The sequence below is a fragment of the Monodon monoceros genome, unplaced genomic scaffold, assembly GCF_005190385.1.
Source record: "Monodon monoceros isolate NGI ecotype Baffin Bay Population unplaced genomic scaffold, NGI_Narwhal_1 Super_Scaffold_11, whole genome shotgun sequence".
Taxonomy (NCBI): domain Eukaryota; kingdom Metazoa; phylum Chordata; class Mammalia; order Artiodactyla; family Monodontidae; genus Monodon; species Monodon monoceros.
In genome coordinates this window covers 105,473,028-105,492,156 of record NW_021703767.1, presented here as the reverse complement: position 1 = coordinate 105,492,156, position 19,129 = coordinate 105,473,028, and the positions used below count along the sequence as shown (strand labels likewise).

Below are 19,129 nucleotides of genomic sequence, written 5' to 3'. Positions count from 1 at the left end.
CCAGAAGGAAGCTGTTAGGGGTCATCTTCAGTTGCTACCAGTGTCTGCAGCTGCTTGTAGCACAGGTTTGGTTAGAATATTTCCCTGGGGTCCCTATGACATAAAAGATATGAAATTAATCTGGGAAGGCTTCATGGAGGAAGCCTTCCCAGATTAATTCCATTCTCGATGGAATTCTTTGAAGCACAAATTTTTTTCATTTTGATGAAGCACAGTTTATCTACTTTATTTTATGTTGCTTATGCTTTTGGTGTCATGGTCTAAAACGACTTTGCCTACCCCAAGGTCTCAAAGGTTTACTACTATATTTTCTTCTAAGACTTTTATAGTTTTAGGTCTAACATTCTCTGTGATCCATTTGGAGTTCATTTTTGTGTACGGTGTGAGGAAAGGGTTCAACTTTCTTCTTTTGCATGTGGGTATCCAGTTGTCCCAGCCCCATTTGTTAATCTATTCACTTTTAAACTATTTTTTTTAAGGATGAAATACATTCAGAAGTATTTATAGCATATATGAAAGTACAAAAATAACAATAATACAGACACCTGCACTCATCTCCCAACTTGAGATGCAAACAATGAAAACCCCTTCTGCAGTGTTCTCAAATCTTACCTGTCCTGAATTCTGTGCTTGTTATTCTCTTGCTTCTCTGTATGGTTTCACCACATATTGTGTATTCCCAATAATGTAACATTTAGTTTCAGATGCTTTTTAACGTTTTATAAATGAAAAAACAGTGTATGATTTTTTTATGACTTGCTTTCTTTTTCTATTCAACATTATGATATACATCCATAGTAATGCCTATAGTTGTGGTTTATTCATTTCACGGTTGTAAACTATTCTATTTTCTGAATATATCAAAATTTATTCATTCTCCTCTTGATGGACACTCGGGTTGTTTCATATTTTTTGCTATTACAAACATTGATGATGTAAACACTGTAGCACCCCTCTCCTGGTGCACATATTGCAGAAATTTCTCTAGGGTATATATGCCTAGGAATAGAATTGCTTAGATATAAGGAAGACATGTCTTCCACTCTACCAGAGAGTGCCAAATTGTTTGCAAAGTGGTTGGTGCCAGTCTTTACTCACACAAGTATTTCATAACATTTCTGGTTGCTTCACATCCTGGCCATACTTGATATTTCCAATCTTTCTCATTGTTGCCAATGTGTGGTTTTATTGTCACAATGTGGTTACTATAAAATGGCATCTGATCTTGGTGTGAATGAGCATTTCCAAGATTACTAATGGAGTTGAGTATTATCTTCTCATGTGTTTATTGGTTTGGTGTTTCTTCATCTGTGACATGCTTATTCAAGCTTTTAATGCCTTTTTCTATTGGTTTTATCTTTTACTAATTCTTGGTCAATTAATCTATATTGCAGATATCTTCTCTCTCAATAGATCTTAATTTTTATATATTCGAACTTACCAGTCCTTTCTTTTATGTTTTGTATTTTTTTATGCCCTGTTTCAGAAATTCTTCCTTAATTCAAGTACATAAGCATATTCTCCTACATATTCTTCTAAAAATTTTATCTTTCATGGTTAAATCTTTAAGTCACCTGGAACTGATTTTTGTATATGGTGCACTATAGGGATCCTTTTTTTTTTCGTATAGGTAACTGTTTATCCCAATATCATTTATTCAGTACTCCTTTTTCCCTACTAAACTGCAATGCCAGCTCCTTCATCAACCAGGTTTCCCAATATGTGTAGACTATTTCTGTCCTCTCTGTCCTATTGTATTGGTCAATTTTATTTATCCCTGTACTAATAGAGCATGTATTAGTTAGTTACTAGCTTTATAATAAGTCTTGACATCTGATAAGACGTCACCAACCTCATTTTTCTTCTATGTGAATATTTTGGTTATTTTTAATCTTTGCTTTTCTGAATAAATTTGAGAATTTTTTGAGATTCACTAAATAGAAGAGTAAATAGACTGACCAATTGATATCCTGGGATTTTTACTGAAATTACATTGACTCTGTAGATTGATTTGGTAAGAAATGATATCTTTATGATATTGTGTCTTCTTATCCTTTAACATGGTATAGCTCTTCATACTTACGTAGGTCTTCTTTAGTGTCTGTTAATAAACTTTTACAATTTTCTTACTAACGAACTAGCACATAATTTGTTGGATTTATTTGTAGATGAGTTACATTTTTATGCTATTAAAATATTATTTTTTAATTATATTGTCTTCTCATGGCTGATATATACAAATGCAGTTGACTTAAATATTGATTTGGTACCTAACTAATAAATTATCTGTAGATACTTTTGGGGTTTCTATATAGACAATAATATTATCTAATAATAGTGACTTTTTTGTTTCTTCCTTTCCATTTGTTATATCATGTGATTCTTTTTAAAATCTTACTGCACTGACTAGGACCACCAATACCTAATTAGAAGTGGTGATAGCTAGCTAGCATCATTATCCTGTTTGTGGGCATAAAAATATTCTTTTTACAAATACCATATGCTAATGCATATATATGGAATCTAAAAAAATAGTACTTATGAACCTAGTGGCGGGCAGGAATAAAGACGCAGACATAGAGAACAGACTTGAGGACACAGCAGGGGAAGGAGAAACTGGGACGAAGTGAGAGAGTAGCATTGCCATGTATACACTACCAAATGTAAAATGGATGGCTAGCGGGAAGCTGCTGCATAGCAAAGGGAGATCAGCTTGATGCTTTGTGAAGATCTAGAGGGGTAGGATAGGGAAGGTGGGAGGGAGGCTCAAGAGGGCGGGGTATGGGGATATATGTATATGTATAGCTGATTCACTTTGTTGTACAGCAGAAACTAACACAACACTGTAAAGCAATTATACTCCAATAAAGATATAAAAAAGATTTTTTTAATAAAAATAAATTAATTAAAATTTTTAAAATATATATTCTTTTTAAACATTATACCATTAAGTGTATTTGCCTTACCTTTTCCATTTTGGTTTAGTTTGTGGGACAGGGGTACATTCTCTTTTTAGGTCAGAGATGTTTCCTTCCTTTCCTAGTTCGTTTTTAATCTCAAATAAATGTTGCACTTTGTCAAAGAATTTAGGTTTTTAGTTTATTTTTTCTCCTTTAATCAGACGATGTTATGAATTACATTAACATATCTTCTAAAGTTGAACCAAATCTACGGTCCTAGGACTCATCCAACATGATTTTGATGTATTATCTTTTTTTAACATTCCTTGATTTAATCTGTTCATATATTAAATTATACATATACATGTATATATATTTGTGTACAAATAGATGTGTGTGTATTTTCCCTCTTACCCTTTTTGCATCTGCATTCATGACCTGCTTCTACAGCTTCTCCATTTTTGTACTATTCTTGACTGTTTTTGATAGCACGTTTGTACTAGCCTATAAAATGAGTTAGGGAGTCAGTTTGTATAACATCAGAATTATCTTTTCCTTGAAGTTTTGGTAGAATTTTTATAACCTTCTGAACCTAGTGTTTATAAAAAAATTTTTCACAAATGATTCGATTTCTCTATGAGTAGAGGACTTACTAAGACTATAAACTTCTTTTTGGTCTTTGTGGATTCCTTACTTCATGTGATCTCAGCCATACCTTTAATTTAATTTTTTTAACAATATTTTATCTAGCATTATTTGTTCTTGTGTTCAGCACAGGTATCATTTAGAGAATATTATCCTCCATATTCTAGGAAACAGAAATCTTCATTTAAATGTCACTCCTCTTCAGTGTGACTTACCACATCACTCCATTAAAACTGCTTTTTTCAAAATCACCAATAATACTGTCTAATTTGCCAAATCTAGTGGAATTTTTCTTATCACATTCAACCTTGCAGCAGCATTCAATGCAACTCACCACACTTCTTCTTGAAACATCCCTTTTTTCACTTAAAATACGGCATGATACTTACCTGATTTTGCTGCCAGCCCTAGCCAGCCCTTCCTTCTACCCAGTCTGCAAGTGTTTGTATTCACTAGAACTCAGTTCTTTTCTATCTCTTTTCTCCTTGAGTGAATTTATCATTTTCCACTGGAGTAAATGCCTTGTATATGCTTATTACTTCAAAGTTTATATCTTCAGCCCAGACTTTCTCTTTTGAACTCCAGACTTAGAGACTTTCTTTTTAAAACCTACAAGCATCTCAAAGTCATCATCTTTAAAACTGAACTCTTAATTCCACGCCCAAGTCTTCTTTGTCTTAGTAAATAGCACTACTGTTTATCTAGTTACTTGATCCAGAAACTTGAAAATCAGCTTGACTCTTCTCTTTGCCTCACTCTGTACAAAATCAGTGTCTATTCTTCATTTAAAATATGTCCCCATCTTATGTCACCCCTGATCTGCGTAGTCATCATCTCTTGCCTAGATCCCTGTAATAGCCTCACAATTAACTGGTTTCTCTACACTCTCTTGATGTGCTAGAGAATGACCATTGGCTACTTTAGACTGAGTGCTATGGGAAAGCCTCCTTGAGCTGGCATTTAAACTAAATCTGAACAAAAAGCAACTTGCCATGAAAAGATCATTCTAGGTGGAGGGAACAGCTTCTCTAAAGATCCTAAGGGGGAAGCAAGTTTAGAATGCTTAAGAATGCCAGTGTGGCTAGGACAAGCGTTAGAGATTTGGTTGAAGAGTTTAGCAGGGGGCTTCCCTGGTGGCGCAGTGGTTGAGAGTCCGCCTGCCGATGCAGGGAACACGGGTTCGTGCCCCGATCCGTGAAGATCCCACATGCCGCGGAGCAGCTGGGCCCGTGAGCCGTGGCCGCTGAGCCTGCGCGTCCTGAGCCTGTGCTCTGCAACAGGAGAGGCCACAACAGTGAGAGGCCCACGTACAAAAAAAAAAAAAAGAGAGAGCTTAGCAGGATCCAGATTACGTAGGATTTTGTCACTAAGAGAATGGAGTTTGAATTGTATTCTAAAAGAGACAGGAGCTAATGGAAAGGGATAGTTTAAATTTAGGGGGTAAGAGAGAAAAATCAAGGTCTGGAGTTTGGTAATGATGTTAGGACCTAAAAATTTGAAGGTCATAAGCATATAGATGGTATTTAGAGCTATGGGTCACCTAGAGAGAGAAAAAAAGATAGAGAAGAAAAATGGGCCCAGTCTGAGCACTGGGGCACCCTAACATTTAGAGGGGCCTGTATAGGAAAATGAGGAATTGTGACCAGTGGGGAGAAAGAAAACCTTGAGTGTAAAGTGTCATGGAACCCAAATAAAAAAGTTTCAAGAATAAGGGAGTTGTCACCTCTGTTGAGTAATGGGTCAGAAAAGAAATAGAAATAGAATTCTGCTCCTATAAAGGTCATCACTTAGTAGTTTCCAGGACAATGAAAAGCTAGCTTTTATGGGGCTTCCCTGGTGGCACAGTGGATGCAGGGGACACGGGTTCGTGCCCCAGTCCGGGAAGATCCCACATGCTGCGGAGCGGCTGGGCCCATGAGCCATGGGCGCTGGGCCTGCGCGTCCGGAGCCTGTGCTTCACAACGGGAGAGGCCACAACAGTGAGAGACCCGCGTACCGCAAAGGAAAAAAAAAAAAAAAAAGCTAGCTTTTAAGTACTCTGTAGAAATTCTTGAGAGCAATAAATATCTACCATTTTACAAAGAGAGAGAGGGAGTCTTCAAGGAGCCTCCCTCCCCAATAAAGGAATGCCACATTCTTTAGCAATAGTAACCTGTGTTCAGCTCATCATTCAACAAATACCTGCTAGAGTCTTTGTGAATGCTTAGTATGACCCCAACACTTTTCTTGTTAGACTTTCAAACATCATTCACGCTCTTTGGCACATTGCTACTTTATAGCAAAATTTCAGTATGGTTGATAACCTTTTGGACCAGATCCGATTCTCTTAGAGCTTAAAGCTTTGCAGTATCTCTGACTGGACAGTCACAGAGAAATAAATATATTCTCCCTCGCAGTCAGCATATGAAGGAACAAGTAAACTTGTTTTACAAGGAACCTTCCAGTCAGTCATCACTTCTGAACAAAGACTTTTTGCAGTGAGTAATTATCATTTAAGGTAGTAACTGGCTTTACAAATGTGTTTATTACTAAACAAGATTTTTAGAAAGACAGCAGGGAGACATTGAAATTTATCTTTTAAATCCATTTTCTGCCTATTTCAGTAAAATGGCTTTCTGACGTGTTAGACAGTAATTGCTTCCGGGTACTTGTTTTACTGTCTGGCTAATCATTGTCTCATTGCTTCTGGATTATTGACCTCCTATATCCATCTGGCTGCCAGGATCAAGCCCTGAGTCAGCCTGTAAAAACTCTTCTTGAAATGTTTTAAATTAATTGTGGATTTGCAGTGGTTTCATTTTCAAAGGTTTATTTTTAGTGCTGATATTATGATATCCATTTTGTGATTATTAAGTGAATTCAAGCAGGCCTGGAAGTGTTTATGTGTGTATGTATTTGTGTGTATATATAAAATTTATATTTTATTTTTATTTATTTATTTTTAACATCTCTATTGGAGTATAATTGCTTTATAATGGTGTGTTAGTTTCTGCTTTGTAACAAAGTGAATCAGCTATATATATACATGTATCCCCCTATCTCCTCCCTCTTGCATCTCCCTCCCACCCTCCCTATCCCACCCCTCTAGGTGGTCACAAAGCACCGAACTGATCTCCCTGTGCTATGTGGCTGCTTCCCACTAGCTATCTGTTTTACGTTTGGTAGTGTATATATGTCCATGCCACTCTCTCACTTCGTCCCAGCTTACCCTTCCCCCTCCCGGTGTCCTCAAGTCCATTCTGTACATCTGCATCTTTATTCCTGTCCTGCCCCTAGGTTTTTCAGAACCATTTTTTCTTTTTATTTTTAGATTCTACATATATGTGTTAGCATACGGTATTTGTTTTTCTCTTTCTGACTTAACTTCACTCTGTATGACAGACTCTAGGTCCATCCACCTCACTACAAATAACTCAATTTCGTTTCTTTTTATGGCTGAGTAATATTCCATTGTATATATGTGCCACATCTTCTTTATCCATTCATCTGTCGATGGACACTTAGGTTGCTTCCATGCCCTGGCTATTGTAAATAGAGCTGCAATGAACATTGTGGTACATGACTGTTTTTGAATTATGGTTTTCTCAGGGTATATGCCCAATAGTGGGATTGCTGGGTCGTATGGTAGTTCTATTTTTAGTTTTTTTAAGGAACCTCCATACTGCTCTCCATAGTGGCTGTATCAATTTACATTCCCACCAACAGCGCAAGAGGGTCCCCTTTTCTCCACACCCTCTCCAGCATTTATTGTTTGTAGATTTTTTGATGATGGCCATTCTGACTGGTGTGAGGTGACACCTCATTGTAGTTTTGATTTGCATTTCTCTAATGATTAGTGATGTTGAGCATCCTTTCATGTGTTTGTTGGCAATCTGTATATCTTCTTTGGCGAAATGTCTATTTAGGTCTCTGCCCATTTTTGGATTGGGTTGTTTGTTTTTTTGATATTGAGCTGCATGTGTTGCTTGTATATTTTGGGGATTAATCTTTTGTCAGTTGCTTTGTTTGCAAATATTTTCTCCCGTTCATCCCAGTAAGTTTTATTTCATTAATCTTTATGCCACATATGCACCCTTTCTCTAGCTAGTGGGTGACCAGAACGTAACAACTTGCAAACAAAGGCAAAAGCATTACTGGGGTTATACAAAGAAGAGAGTTGCAGATTTTTTTTTTGGCTCCTCTGCACCTAGGAGTGAGCATAACCAATGCTTTTGGGGGACTATAGGAGGGTATATCTTTCCACTTTCTCTCGGATGGAGGACTGAGTGGATACGCTGTCTCTGGCTTCAGTATTCATTTATGGAAAATTTGTTTTATTTTACTGTCATCCTCTAATAAACTGATGCATTCACTTTGCAAAATAAAAGACTATGGAGTTATTATATGCACTTATAAACACACTTTTGGGTAAATGGTTCTTCTGATCTTCCATTACTCTTCATTTTCGTCTCATTAATTTTCAGGTTTCAACACAAGTTTTTTAAAATAAGGATTTAAACATAAAACAGTAACCCTAGATAAAGAACTAAGGGATTTTGACATTTTGTAGTTATTCTTCCTGTTTTTAGTAGTTTTTTGACCCTTACAAGTGTGTATATTAGTCACTATTAATATTCTTATTTTCTCTAATTTGTTATAAAAACATAACTTTACTACAATGATGCAGTACTTTTTAATCATGAGAAACTGTAAGAATATCTTTATATTAAATCCAAAATACAGTATGAATATGAGATCTTATTTTTATATTAACGTCTATATTTTGTAATGTATGTGGTAAGTGTGTGTATTTATTTAGGTACATTTTACATTTATATGTTCACACAGATTTTATATAGAGACATTAAAAAAACAACAGGCATAGCATTTGGGTGTTCATGGATGTTCGTTATATACATATATATATATGTATGTATGTATATATATGTGTATACACACACACACACATATATGTTATTGGGGATGCAAAGATATAAAAGATAGAAGAACCTAGTAATTGCCTTTAAGATCAGAGTACAAAGCATTAGTTTGGATTTTACAAGGCCAGCCAGCAACAAAAGAGCAGTAATTTATGAGCTCAGCGTAAAAGAATAGCATAATTGCATTAAAAATTAATGCTAATGAACACTAAAATGGGGAAGGTGGTTATGATGAAAGTTTGTATTCATCTTCTCTGGTTTGAATGATGGCTAGTGGCTTGATTAATGGCTTAATTTCTATCAATTAGCGGGGAAAAATCTCCTGTGAGACAAGGGTAAATTGAGCATTGAATTACATATCTTGCTTTTGTGTGCTAAGAAAAAAGAGCTACGTGTCTCTGATATTAGCCACAGTGACAAATGTGGTGTGCCCTGCGATGTCTGCATTAGCTCTCCTGACAGGCGAGTTGTGTGTGGTTATGGGGTGTTTGGAGATGGCTGGCAGACAGCATTCAATTCAAGTTCCTTAGAAACATACAACTTTTCCACCTACAGAATTTTAATTAAAGAGTCAATAAGAATTCTGGAATTAAAATGGATAACAGATAGCAACTTCAGAGTCTGTATTCTCTGTTAATCCAGTATACTTCAAATTACATTCCTTTCTTCTATCCTATTAAAATAAGAAAACTTCCAGTATCTTTAGCTTTGTTGGAATTATTACTTACCACTATTGAAAGTGGATTTGACTACCCATGTTTATTACATTTGAGAGAAGCATAAGGCAATAGTCTATGTAGTTCGTCTGCATAGTGGTTGTTTGTTTAGCCAAATTCTCAGAAACCATTCTAGTTTTTTGTAGCAACAATTGATGCACAATAAATAAGAACAGCTCTAAAGTAGTAATTTACCATTCAGGTTGTCTTCAGGCTTAAATGAAAGAATGATAGGTTTTCTAAAATCTTTATTTCTTTTATTCATTAATAAAGGTTTTCAGAATGTGACATATGTAATTCTTTAAAAATTTAATCGAGTATGAAAGATTCCAAAAATATACATCTGTAATCTAGCTCAAGATAACGCCAGAAAACCAAGACAATATATATGGCATCTCCTCCAGAAATAAAGCTACGTTGTATTTTACTGAATGTATAAGCATTAAAATGCAGAATAAGAACAATACCAAGAACATTTATTATTCTAGTAAATGGGTAAGAAGGAAGAAAAATACATGTTTCTTGGCAGGAGTGGGTAAAGAATTTATTTGACTAGGAAATAATGACTGGATCACAATTCAGGGATTGGATCCCATTTCTTCCACCAACTAGCCCAGTGACCTTGGCCAAGTTACTTAGCCTCAGTTTCTCATCTGTACAATGAAAATAATAATAGTACTATCTCTTATGGTTATGACAGTTAAAAGAGGTAATCCATGTGAAGTGCTTAGCACTCAGTGACATAAATGTAAGATTCCGTTACTGCCGTGATTACCGCTTCTGCTACCATAACAGCTCATCTGGCCTTTTTAACAACCATTTAAAAGAAAAATTAGCCTCTATGACCTTCCTCACTAGAAAGGCATCCCAGATATTGATGATCAAATATACGTCTGTTTTAAAACATGATTTCTACCACATGACTACCATTTTAGGGAGTGTGTGGTTGTAGACATCCATTAGGATTCTATATGGTCAGAAATTGAGGTTTATATACCAACTTTTTAGCCGACTTCCGTGTCTCAGTACAATTACTAAATCAGCCCTCTAGTCCTGTTACTAGTAATAGCTCTCAGTTACTAAGTGTTCTTAATGCTTCCTCAGCCCTGTGCTGAACACTAGTGTCATCTCCCAGATTTTCATGACTTGTTCCTTCACATGATTCTTCTTTCTGCTGAAATCACCACGTCAGGAGTTCTTTCCTGGTTACCCCATCTGAGATAGCCCCCCTTTCTCCTTTGTAGCCCTCTACCCTGCTCTATTTTCCTTGATATTATATTGTTTATTTACATGTTTATTATTCGCTTCTTCCATTGAAACATAAGCTCCATGAGGGAAGAAAGAAACTCTTGTCCCTAAACCCTGGTATGCAGAACAGTGCCTGAGTGTGCTCAAATATTTGGAAGTAGGAAAGGAGAAAGAAAGGGAAGGAATAAAGGAGGGAGGCAACCTCTCAACCATCCTACGATGTTTCACCTATTATCCCCATGCCACAGAGGAGAGAACTGAGACCACCACAACGCACTTGCCCAAGGTTACAAAGCTAGTAAGTAGAAAAGACTGTTCAATCCAGATAGTCTGAACCCAGAGCTGTTAAAACTAACCACTTAGAGACATTTAATTTCTTGAAGTTACAAAACCTTTTATAATTTGACATTTCTCCCCATAATGTTTTTTAATGGTTATTTTAATGCCCCTTAATTTTTAAGTTTTCAACAAATGTTTATTGACTGCTTACTAAATAATAGAGTATACTATACTAACTCCTGGAGTTGACACAGAAGGGTATGTCCCCTCTGCCCGGGGAAATGAAGCTTTTGCTCATGAAGAAATTAATATCAGTGGGAGTTAACATATGCTGAGAGCCAAATGAATTATAGAAGAGGCCCCTTTTCTCAGAGGTGGCAAGGGAAGTGACAGGGAGGATTCAGAAAAGGTAAGAGCATTCTAGGTGAGAGGAACTAAATGAGGTGGAATTTGTGTGGATTTTCAGTATGGATTTTGTTTTTCATAAAACCTAGTCTGATGCTCAATTCACTTGCACTTATTAAAATGTTTATCAGAAATTCTTCACTGGTTCAGTCACATTAAATTTATTCTTATTACTTAATTTGACATGGAAAGCAGTTTGTTATGAGTCTGTCTTGGACCCCATCCAAGGGGGGGTTGTTATTAGAGACACTCCAGGAGCCTCACTGACATATATAACTTGGTACTGTATCATAAGCTTCCAGAAGGCTGATAGACAAGCCACATTCTACTTAAGAAGTTTTCTCATCTTTCACGTTATTTGTGGATATCAGTTCTGGAAATTGGTGCCCAGGGATATGAGATTTATGAACAACCTTAAAATGTTACGGTTGGATGGCTTTCTAATATATGTTTTATATGTTTTAATGAAAGAAACTTATTTAAAATACACTGTTTTGAACTGTTTTGAAGGGAAAGCAGGGGCTATATTTCATTAAAATTTGTGTTCATGAGGAGTTGCTTTAACTTTAGAATTCCAAGTGAGCTTTATGGTATGTTTTATTTGTCTACAGATTTTATTGAACAGCCATCTCCATTTACTTATTTATTGAATAGCCAGTTTGTTATTGTTTGCTTTTTTTCTTTTGTTCTTGCAAAGCACTTGAAAGTGCTTTATTTTTCAAAGACTTTGTTTTCAGTGTCTATATTGTACCATAAAAGGAAATTTTGCAGATATTTCCATTCTTGACTAAAATTTGAATCCATTTAAACTGAAAATAAGATCTTCTCTTGTATTATTCATGTATTTGTAGCAGTAGTATTAGTATATAAATTTTTTTTCCCCTTGGGAGAGAAAAGTGGCATAAGTAACTCAATAACTATGAAGCCAACCAACCCAAACTCTTTGTAATATAAAATGCATTTTAACTTTGGGGAAATTCATAAATTATTAATATTCAAAAGTAGTCATTTGGAGATGAGATTTTAATGTGTAAGGTACCTTTCATGAAACTCATGTTGTCACTTAGCCCATTACATTTTGGGTAATAGTGCCATCTGCTGTTCTCTGCCTAGCATTGCTGCCAGTTTAGAGAGGTTGGCTTGTTGGTAATCCGCAAATGGTGTACATATTTAAATTTTGCCTTTTCAAATAAAAGGTTTATACTGAACCTTGTCATCTTTATCTACTAATCTTAAATTTGTGTACCTTTTGATAACACAGAAAATTCTGTAAATGTGTCATGTGAAATTGTCAAATATAACTCAAAGTAGCAGGTGAACCTAATTTTTATAATATAACATCAACAGTAACTAATAAAATATTTGATTTTAATTTTTAATCACAAAAAGAACAAAATAATTGTCCATGTAGTGAGTTATTGACTTTTTTAGTCTGTAGTGACTTAGCTTTCTGACTCCATTATTTTCTCTTTTATTATGAAATATGAAATATTCTACGGACATCTTGCAAGCAACCTATGGAAGTCATTTTGTTAACCAATAATGTAAAAGCATCAAAAAGCATCAAGTGCAAATAGATATGTTTACTTCATGTTTACCATGTTAATGTTTAGAAATAATACTGTAATTTTTTTAAAAATTTATTTATTTATTTTTGGCTGCGCATGGGCTTTCCCTAGTTGCAGTGAGCGGGAGCCACTCTTCGTTGCAGTGCGTGGGCTTCTCATTGTGGTGCATGGGCTTCTCATTGTGGTGTCTTCCCCTTTTGCGGAGCATGGGCTCCAGGTGTGCGGGCTTCAGTAGTTGTGGCTCTCGAGCACAGGCTCATTAGTTGTGGTGCACGGGCTTAGTTGCTCCACGGCATGTGGGATCCTCCTAGACCAGGTCTCGAACCCGTGTCCCCTGCACTAGCAGGCGGATTCCTAACCACTGCACCACCAGGGAAGCCCCAGAAACATCCTGTAATTTTTATTCTCCCAGTAACTTTATCACTTGTTTTCATTTTTACCTCATGGCTGATGAATACAGGATACTTTGTATGCTAGGCATTCATGCCAAGCATATAAACAATAACTAGGGGACTTCCCTGTTGGCGCAGTGGTTAAGACTCTGCGCTCCCAATGCAGGGGGCCTGGTTTGATCCCTGGTCAGGGAACTAGATCCCACATGCATGCCGCAACTAAGAGTTCGCATACCACAACTGAGGAGCCCACATGCCGCAACTAAGGAGCCAGCAAGCCCCAACTAAGAAGTCTGCCTGCCACAAATAAGACCAGACGCAACCAAATAAATAAATAAATGTTTAAAATATATATATATATAAACAATAACTAGTTTTAATTCACATTCTTCCCAGTCTTAAAATTGGTACAGAATTTTTAAATGACAAATTGGCATGTTAAACTTAAGAGCCTGAATGTAAAACAGTTTACTATAGGGTCTTCCCTGGTGGTCCAGTGGTGGTTAAGACTCTGCGCTCCCAATGCAGAGGGCCTGGGTTCAATCCCTGGTCAGGGAACTAGATCCCGCATGACGCAACTAAGAGCCTGCCTGCCACAACTAAAAGATCCCGCATGCCACAATGAAGATCCTGAACGCGGCAATGAAGATCCTGCGTGCCACAACGAAGACCAGGCGCAGCCAAACAAACAAATAATAAATAAATATTTTTAAAAATAAAACAATTTACTATATATTATTGATGTGTTTTATTCTGCTTCCCAAAATGACAGGGTTATACTTAAGACATAGATTTGTGGACATTGATCTTAGAATTTTGAGTATGAAGCAGTTTAAAACATTTTTTATGCCTGTTTTCAGACAGCATGGAGCTGAGCTATTTATAAGGCTAAAAATGAAATCTCCCATGCATCTTTCAAATTTTAATTTATAATCTACAAGCAATAAATGCTGGAGAGGGTGTGGAGAAAAGGGAACCCTCTTGCACTGTTGGTGGGAATGTAAATTGATACAGCCACTCTGGAGAACAGTATGGAGGATCCTTAAAAAAGTAAAAATAGAACTACCATATGACCCAGCAATCCCACTACTGGGCATATACCCTGAGAAAACCATAATTCAAAAACAGTCATGTACCACAATGTTCACTGCAGCACTATTTACAATAGCCAGGACATGGAAGCAACCTAAGTGTCCATTGACAAATGAATGGATAAAGATGTGGCACATATATTCAATGAAATATTACTCAGCCATGAAAAGAAATGAAATTGAGTTATTTGTAGTGAGGTGGATGGACCTAGAGTCTATCATACAGAGCGAAGTAAGTCAGAAAGAGAAAAACAAATGCCGCATGCTAACATATATATATGGAATCTAAAAAAAAGAAAAATGGTTCTGATGAACCTAGGGGCAGGGCAGGAATAAAGACACAGACATAGAGAATGGACTTGAGGACACGGGGAGGGGGAAGGGTAAGCTGGGACGAAGTGAGAGAGTGGCATGGACATATATACACTACCAAACGTAAAACAGATAGCTAGTGGGAAGCAGCCACATAGCACAGGGAGATCAGTTCGGTGCTTTGTGACCACCTAGAGGGGTGGGATAGGTAGGGTGAGAGGGAGACGCAAGAGGGAGGGTATATGGGGATATATGTATACATATAGCTGATTCACTTTGTTATACAGCAGAAATTAACACAGCATTGTAAAGCAATTATACTCCAATAAAGATGTTAAAGAAATTTAATTTGCATATCACTCTCTTACTCTTTAATTTAAATATCACATTCTTTAATTTAAATATCACCAGTAAAATGGTTCCCACATTGAAAGGTAAAAGCTATGTTGGTTTATTTTCATATTGTAAGTCAAGCAGACAGGCTTTCCCCTATCTGCCCTGTCACTTTGTTAGTCCTGAAGTGATCTTTAAAGAAACACAAAGATAATGTTCTGTTTTTCCTCTAATCCTTCTCCTTCCTTCCTTTGCAGTTTCTCCAGTGCTATTTTGTTAAATATACTGGCCCTTTGGCCAGCTTCTGTGATAACACTTTTATTTGTATTAGGAGCTGGTTGTATGCCCATATTTAAAGCTACAAACACTGCAAGCTTTAGACATCAAGTACTGTTTGTGAGCTCACCTCTGACATTTAATACTAATGATGTGCTTTGTAAATCCAAATGAGGGAATATGTTAGAGAAAAAATCCGAGGGGTCAAACAGTTGATACATATGAGACATCATCCTGAAGTCAGAAATATTGTTTTTGGTTGGGAACTAATGATTGTGAAATAATTGTGAAACTAACACCTACACAAACAAATGTGTTTTCATGTTGACCAGTTAAAGTTGAATCACTTGGAATGGTATCCATTATGATTTTTCTCTGCTATATTAATGCCATTATACATGTAACTAGTAAAAATATTATCCTCTGTTACGGCACATGTTAATAAGTTAGCTGGGCAAAGAGTCTTCTCTCATTTCACATGCTCAGTTAGTACATTGCATAATTAAAAGGAGCTTTTATTCTAAAGCATGTGGAACTATTTGCTCTTCCATGACACTCTGACAGTGTTTGCTTTTTATATAGGAAAATATATTCTTCCAAAGATGTGAGTGTTGGCTGTGACAGCTCTTACTTCCAAACATTCCATGCAAGATTTCTCACCTGAGAAAAGACTGGTTACAGCTGTCAGGGACACATCTCAGAAGCACTGTCTTTCTCTTAAATAAACTGGAACTTGCATAAGACTGTATGCTTATAATTTGTGATTGGCCAGAAATTGAAGCAGAGATTTTTCATAAAATGTTAATTTTTATTGAATGTGTTAGACCAGATTTCATACTGTCTATATCATTTAACCTTTTCAACTTAGTATGTAAAAATTACTTTGATGCAAATAACTCTACCTTGCTAAACCAGTTATTACAGTTTTTTTTAAAATAAATTCAGTTACTATTCATACAGGCTAAAACCCCGGCATTTTTAGATGCCTTAGCTGAGCATTCAGTGGCTCCTAATTCAGGTGTGTGTTTGTTTCAGCTTAGACCAAGAGTTTAAACAGTAAGGTTGTGAACCATAATGTTGCATTTTTCTTGCCCAGCTAGCATGTGAAAAAAAATACAAAAGTATGAAATGATACATGCCTGTGGCTATTTATTAAAGCACTAACTGTAAAAACAAAGGACTTGAAACAACTCAAATGACCATCAACAGGGCATTGGTAGGAAAAAACTATCATAAAACCATAAAATAGGTTACTGTATAGCTGTAGCGTAAAATGAGGAAGTCTCTATACTGGAAAACATAGTGTTAAAAGTGAGAGAAGTAATATACATAGGAACGTATAGTATGATAATTTTGTGTAAGAAAGAAGAGAATATGTATACTTATATTTTCAGAAATAAGTAATGGAAGGATAAAAATCAAAACCTAATAAAAAATGGTTACCTATGGATTGGGGGAATGGGATAGGAAAGGAAACCTAGACTTCTCTGAATGATGTTGTTTTAATTTTGACTTTGAAAGCATGTAAGTGTTTTATGCAATTAAAAAACAAATATTAATTATGAAAACAGTAGAGCAAAACAAGTATTAAAAAAAAAAAACTGAAACAAATGAACCTAACTATATATCAAGTTGGTAGCATAATCACATGGAGAATCATTTCAAGTGACTTTAGAGTATAGTGTTTTGACAATTCATCAGTGGAATAAATCCTAAGATCAAAAAGAGCCATAAAGTAATTTTAAACTATTAATTCATCTTGTTAATAGTAATATTTGTCTTATTATTTTGAAACTAATATATATTCAACTCACATATTAGGAAAAATAACTAAGTACTTTTGATCACATCATTAAGGCCTAATATTCTTAGAATAAGAGAAAAGATATACAAATATAACTCACATTCGATTTTCTTTTCTAAATGTATGTATTTCCTACCCCACCCACTGAAAAAGCTGAGAAGCGGTGACAATCCAGTAACAACAAACACCCCTACTGCTCAGGTTACTGTCTTTAAGTATCATTCCCCACTAAAAGGAATCCAGGCCCTTTGGAGAAATGGCTGATTTCAAGTCTGAGACAGGAACTGTACAGGATGAACCTGGGACATCTTATCACACTTTAACAAAAGAGATCATATCAAAAGGATGCAGGGACCAACATGAAGAGGCTCCCACTACCCAAAGGTAGAATCAAAATATGAAAATGACTACGACGGACTGAAGTACATTACATATATAAATATTCATGAGCTCATAATGGTCATCTTTGGACCAAAATTGATAAATTAAGGGAAAAAATTAAATATTTATTCTGCCTTTTCCTCTAGACTATATTTCACAGTTACAAAGTAGTCGATGAAGGAAGTTCTTCGAATCACAGCTAATAAATGCAGGACAAATAATAGAATTAGAAAAAAATGACCATTTTGCAATGTCTAATAAAATAATGGAGCTAAGCAACAAACATTGTCTGCTAAAACCATGAAGTGAAAGGTTGGTGGAGAACTAGGGTCACGCTGACATCACCTTGGACACACTGATCAATCTTAACATCATTAGAAGTGGGAGAAGCACATCCTGATATGATGTAATAGGAATTACATAGCACCACCTGTGATGTATTCTTTACCAAAAGAAATTGAACCTGAATCTTATCCCTGTCTAGATCTAACTGCTGGTTTACACAAAATATGAAGGACAGAAGAACATGTTAAATGACACCATGAGAATAAAATCAGCAAAATCCAGAATGTAGAAAATTGTAAAGGCTAAATGATCCATTTTCTTCAATAAATAAATGACAATGAAAGGAAGGGATGGTGGACCATATGTGATTAAAAGGAATTTAAGATACTTGTCGACTAAGTGTAATGTGTGGACCTTGTTTGGATCCTCTTTCAGACAAACCAACTGTAAAAAAAGCACTTGGACAATCAGTGAAAATTAAACATGGATTATATAAGATGATATTAAGGAATTATTACTGATAACGTTGGGTTTAAAGATGGTATTGTAGTTATGTTGCTAGTTTGTTTTGTTTTTTTAAGCCCTTATCTGAGATGCCTAAAAAAATATTTAGGGGTAACATGGCATTATGTCTGGGATTTACTTTTAAATACTCCAGGTCCACCCCCCAAAATTGAAGTGGGCATGGATAGATTAAATAAGAATAGCAGATGGATTCATTGTGCTCTTATTCCTTTTTCCTTTTATGTATTTCCATAGTAAAATTGGAAAAAAAATGTAAAGTCCTCCTTCCAGATTAGCACAGATTAGCTTGGATCATTTTAGCAGTACCTTCTCAGCAATGTTTTAGGTTTTAGGTGAGAGTCTTAGTGGATAGGAATGTTATCTTTGTGGGTCTCCAGGGGGGGCAAAAAGTTTCTATTATAACTTAACCATAATGTCTTTTTTTTTTCCATCCAGTTAAATTTCATAAGTCATAAAATTACTTCATAGAAAGAACATTGCTTAGGTATAGTGTTGATAACAAGCTGACAAACCAGAATACACTGACATAATACCCTCTTTTTTAGACCAAGCCACCCTGGTAGAACAAGTAAAAAGAGTCAAAGAAATTGAAGCCATTGAAAGTGATTCTTTTGTTCAGCAAACATTCAGATCAAGTAAAGAAGTCAAAAAGGTAAGTTTTCATCCAGGCATTATGAATAAGCCTTTAGATTCCAACTAAAGGGATGCTTTATTAATGGATTTTACTTAAATGTAAGTGCTTCTTCTTCTAATAGATGAAGTAGGGTGAGAGTGTATCAGCATGTTATTGAGAGAGAGAATGAATCAGTGAGAATCAGTTCAAGTTTAACTTGTTAAAAAAAAACTGTGAAAATGTATCTGATGCCATTTTTATTTTAAAATTCACCAAGAAGGCAAAGTATAAGATGTCAACATACAGTTCTATAACAGTAATACACATTTCATGAACGTACACAGTTTTCTTTTCAAATGTATACATCTACTTTTTGAATTGACATTGCTAGAGAAAAGTTAGAAAAGAACTTTAACGATAAAATGATTACCCAAATA

General features: G+C 35.7%; 1 protein-coding gene across 2 annotated transcripts in view; it reads left to right on the top strand.

The window, feature by feature from the left end:
- The window catches only part of RSRC1 (arginine and serine rich coiled-coil 1), a 452,043-nt gene that overhangs the window by 425,674 nt on the left and 7,240 nt on the right, over nt 1-19,129 (top strand). For both annotated transcript variants that reach the window (XM_029214049.1, XM_029214050.1), the window contains exon 8: nt 18,625-18,731. In XM_029214049.1, coding sequence (XP_029069882.1) covers nt 18,625-18,731 — 107 coding nt within the window. The remainder of the gene's footprint in view (nt 1-18,624; nt 18,732-19,129) is intronic.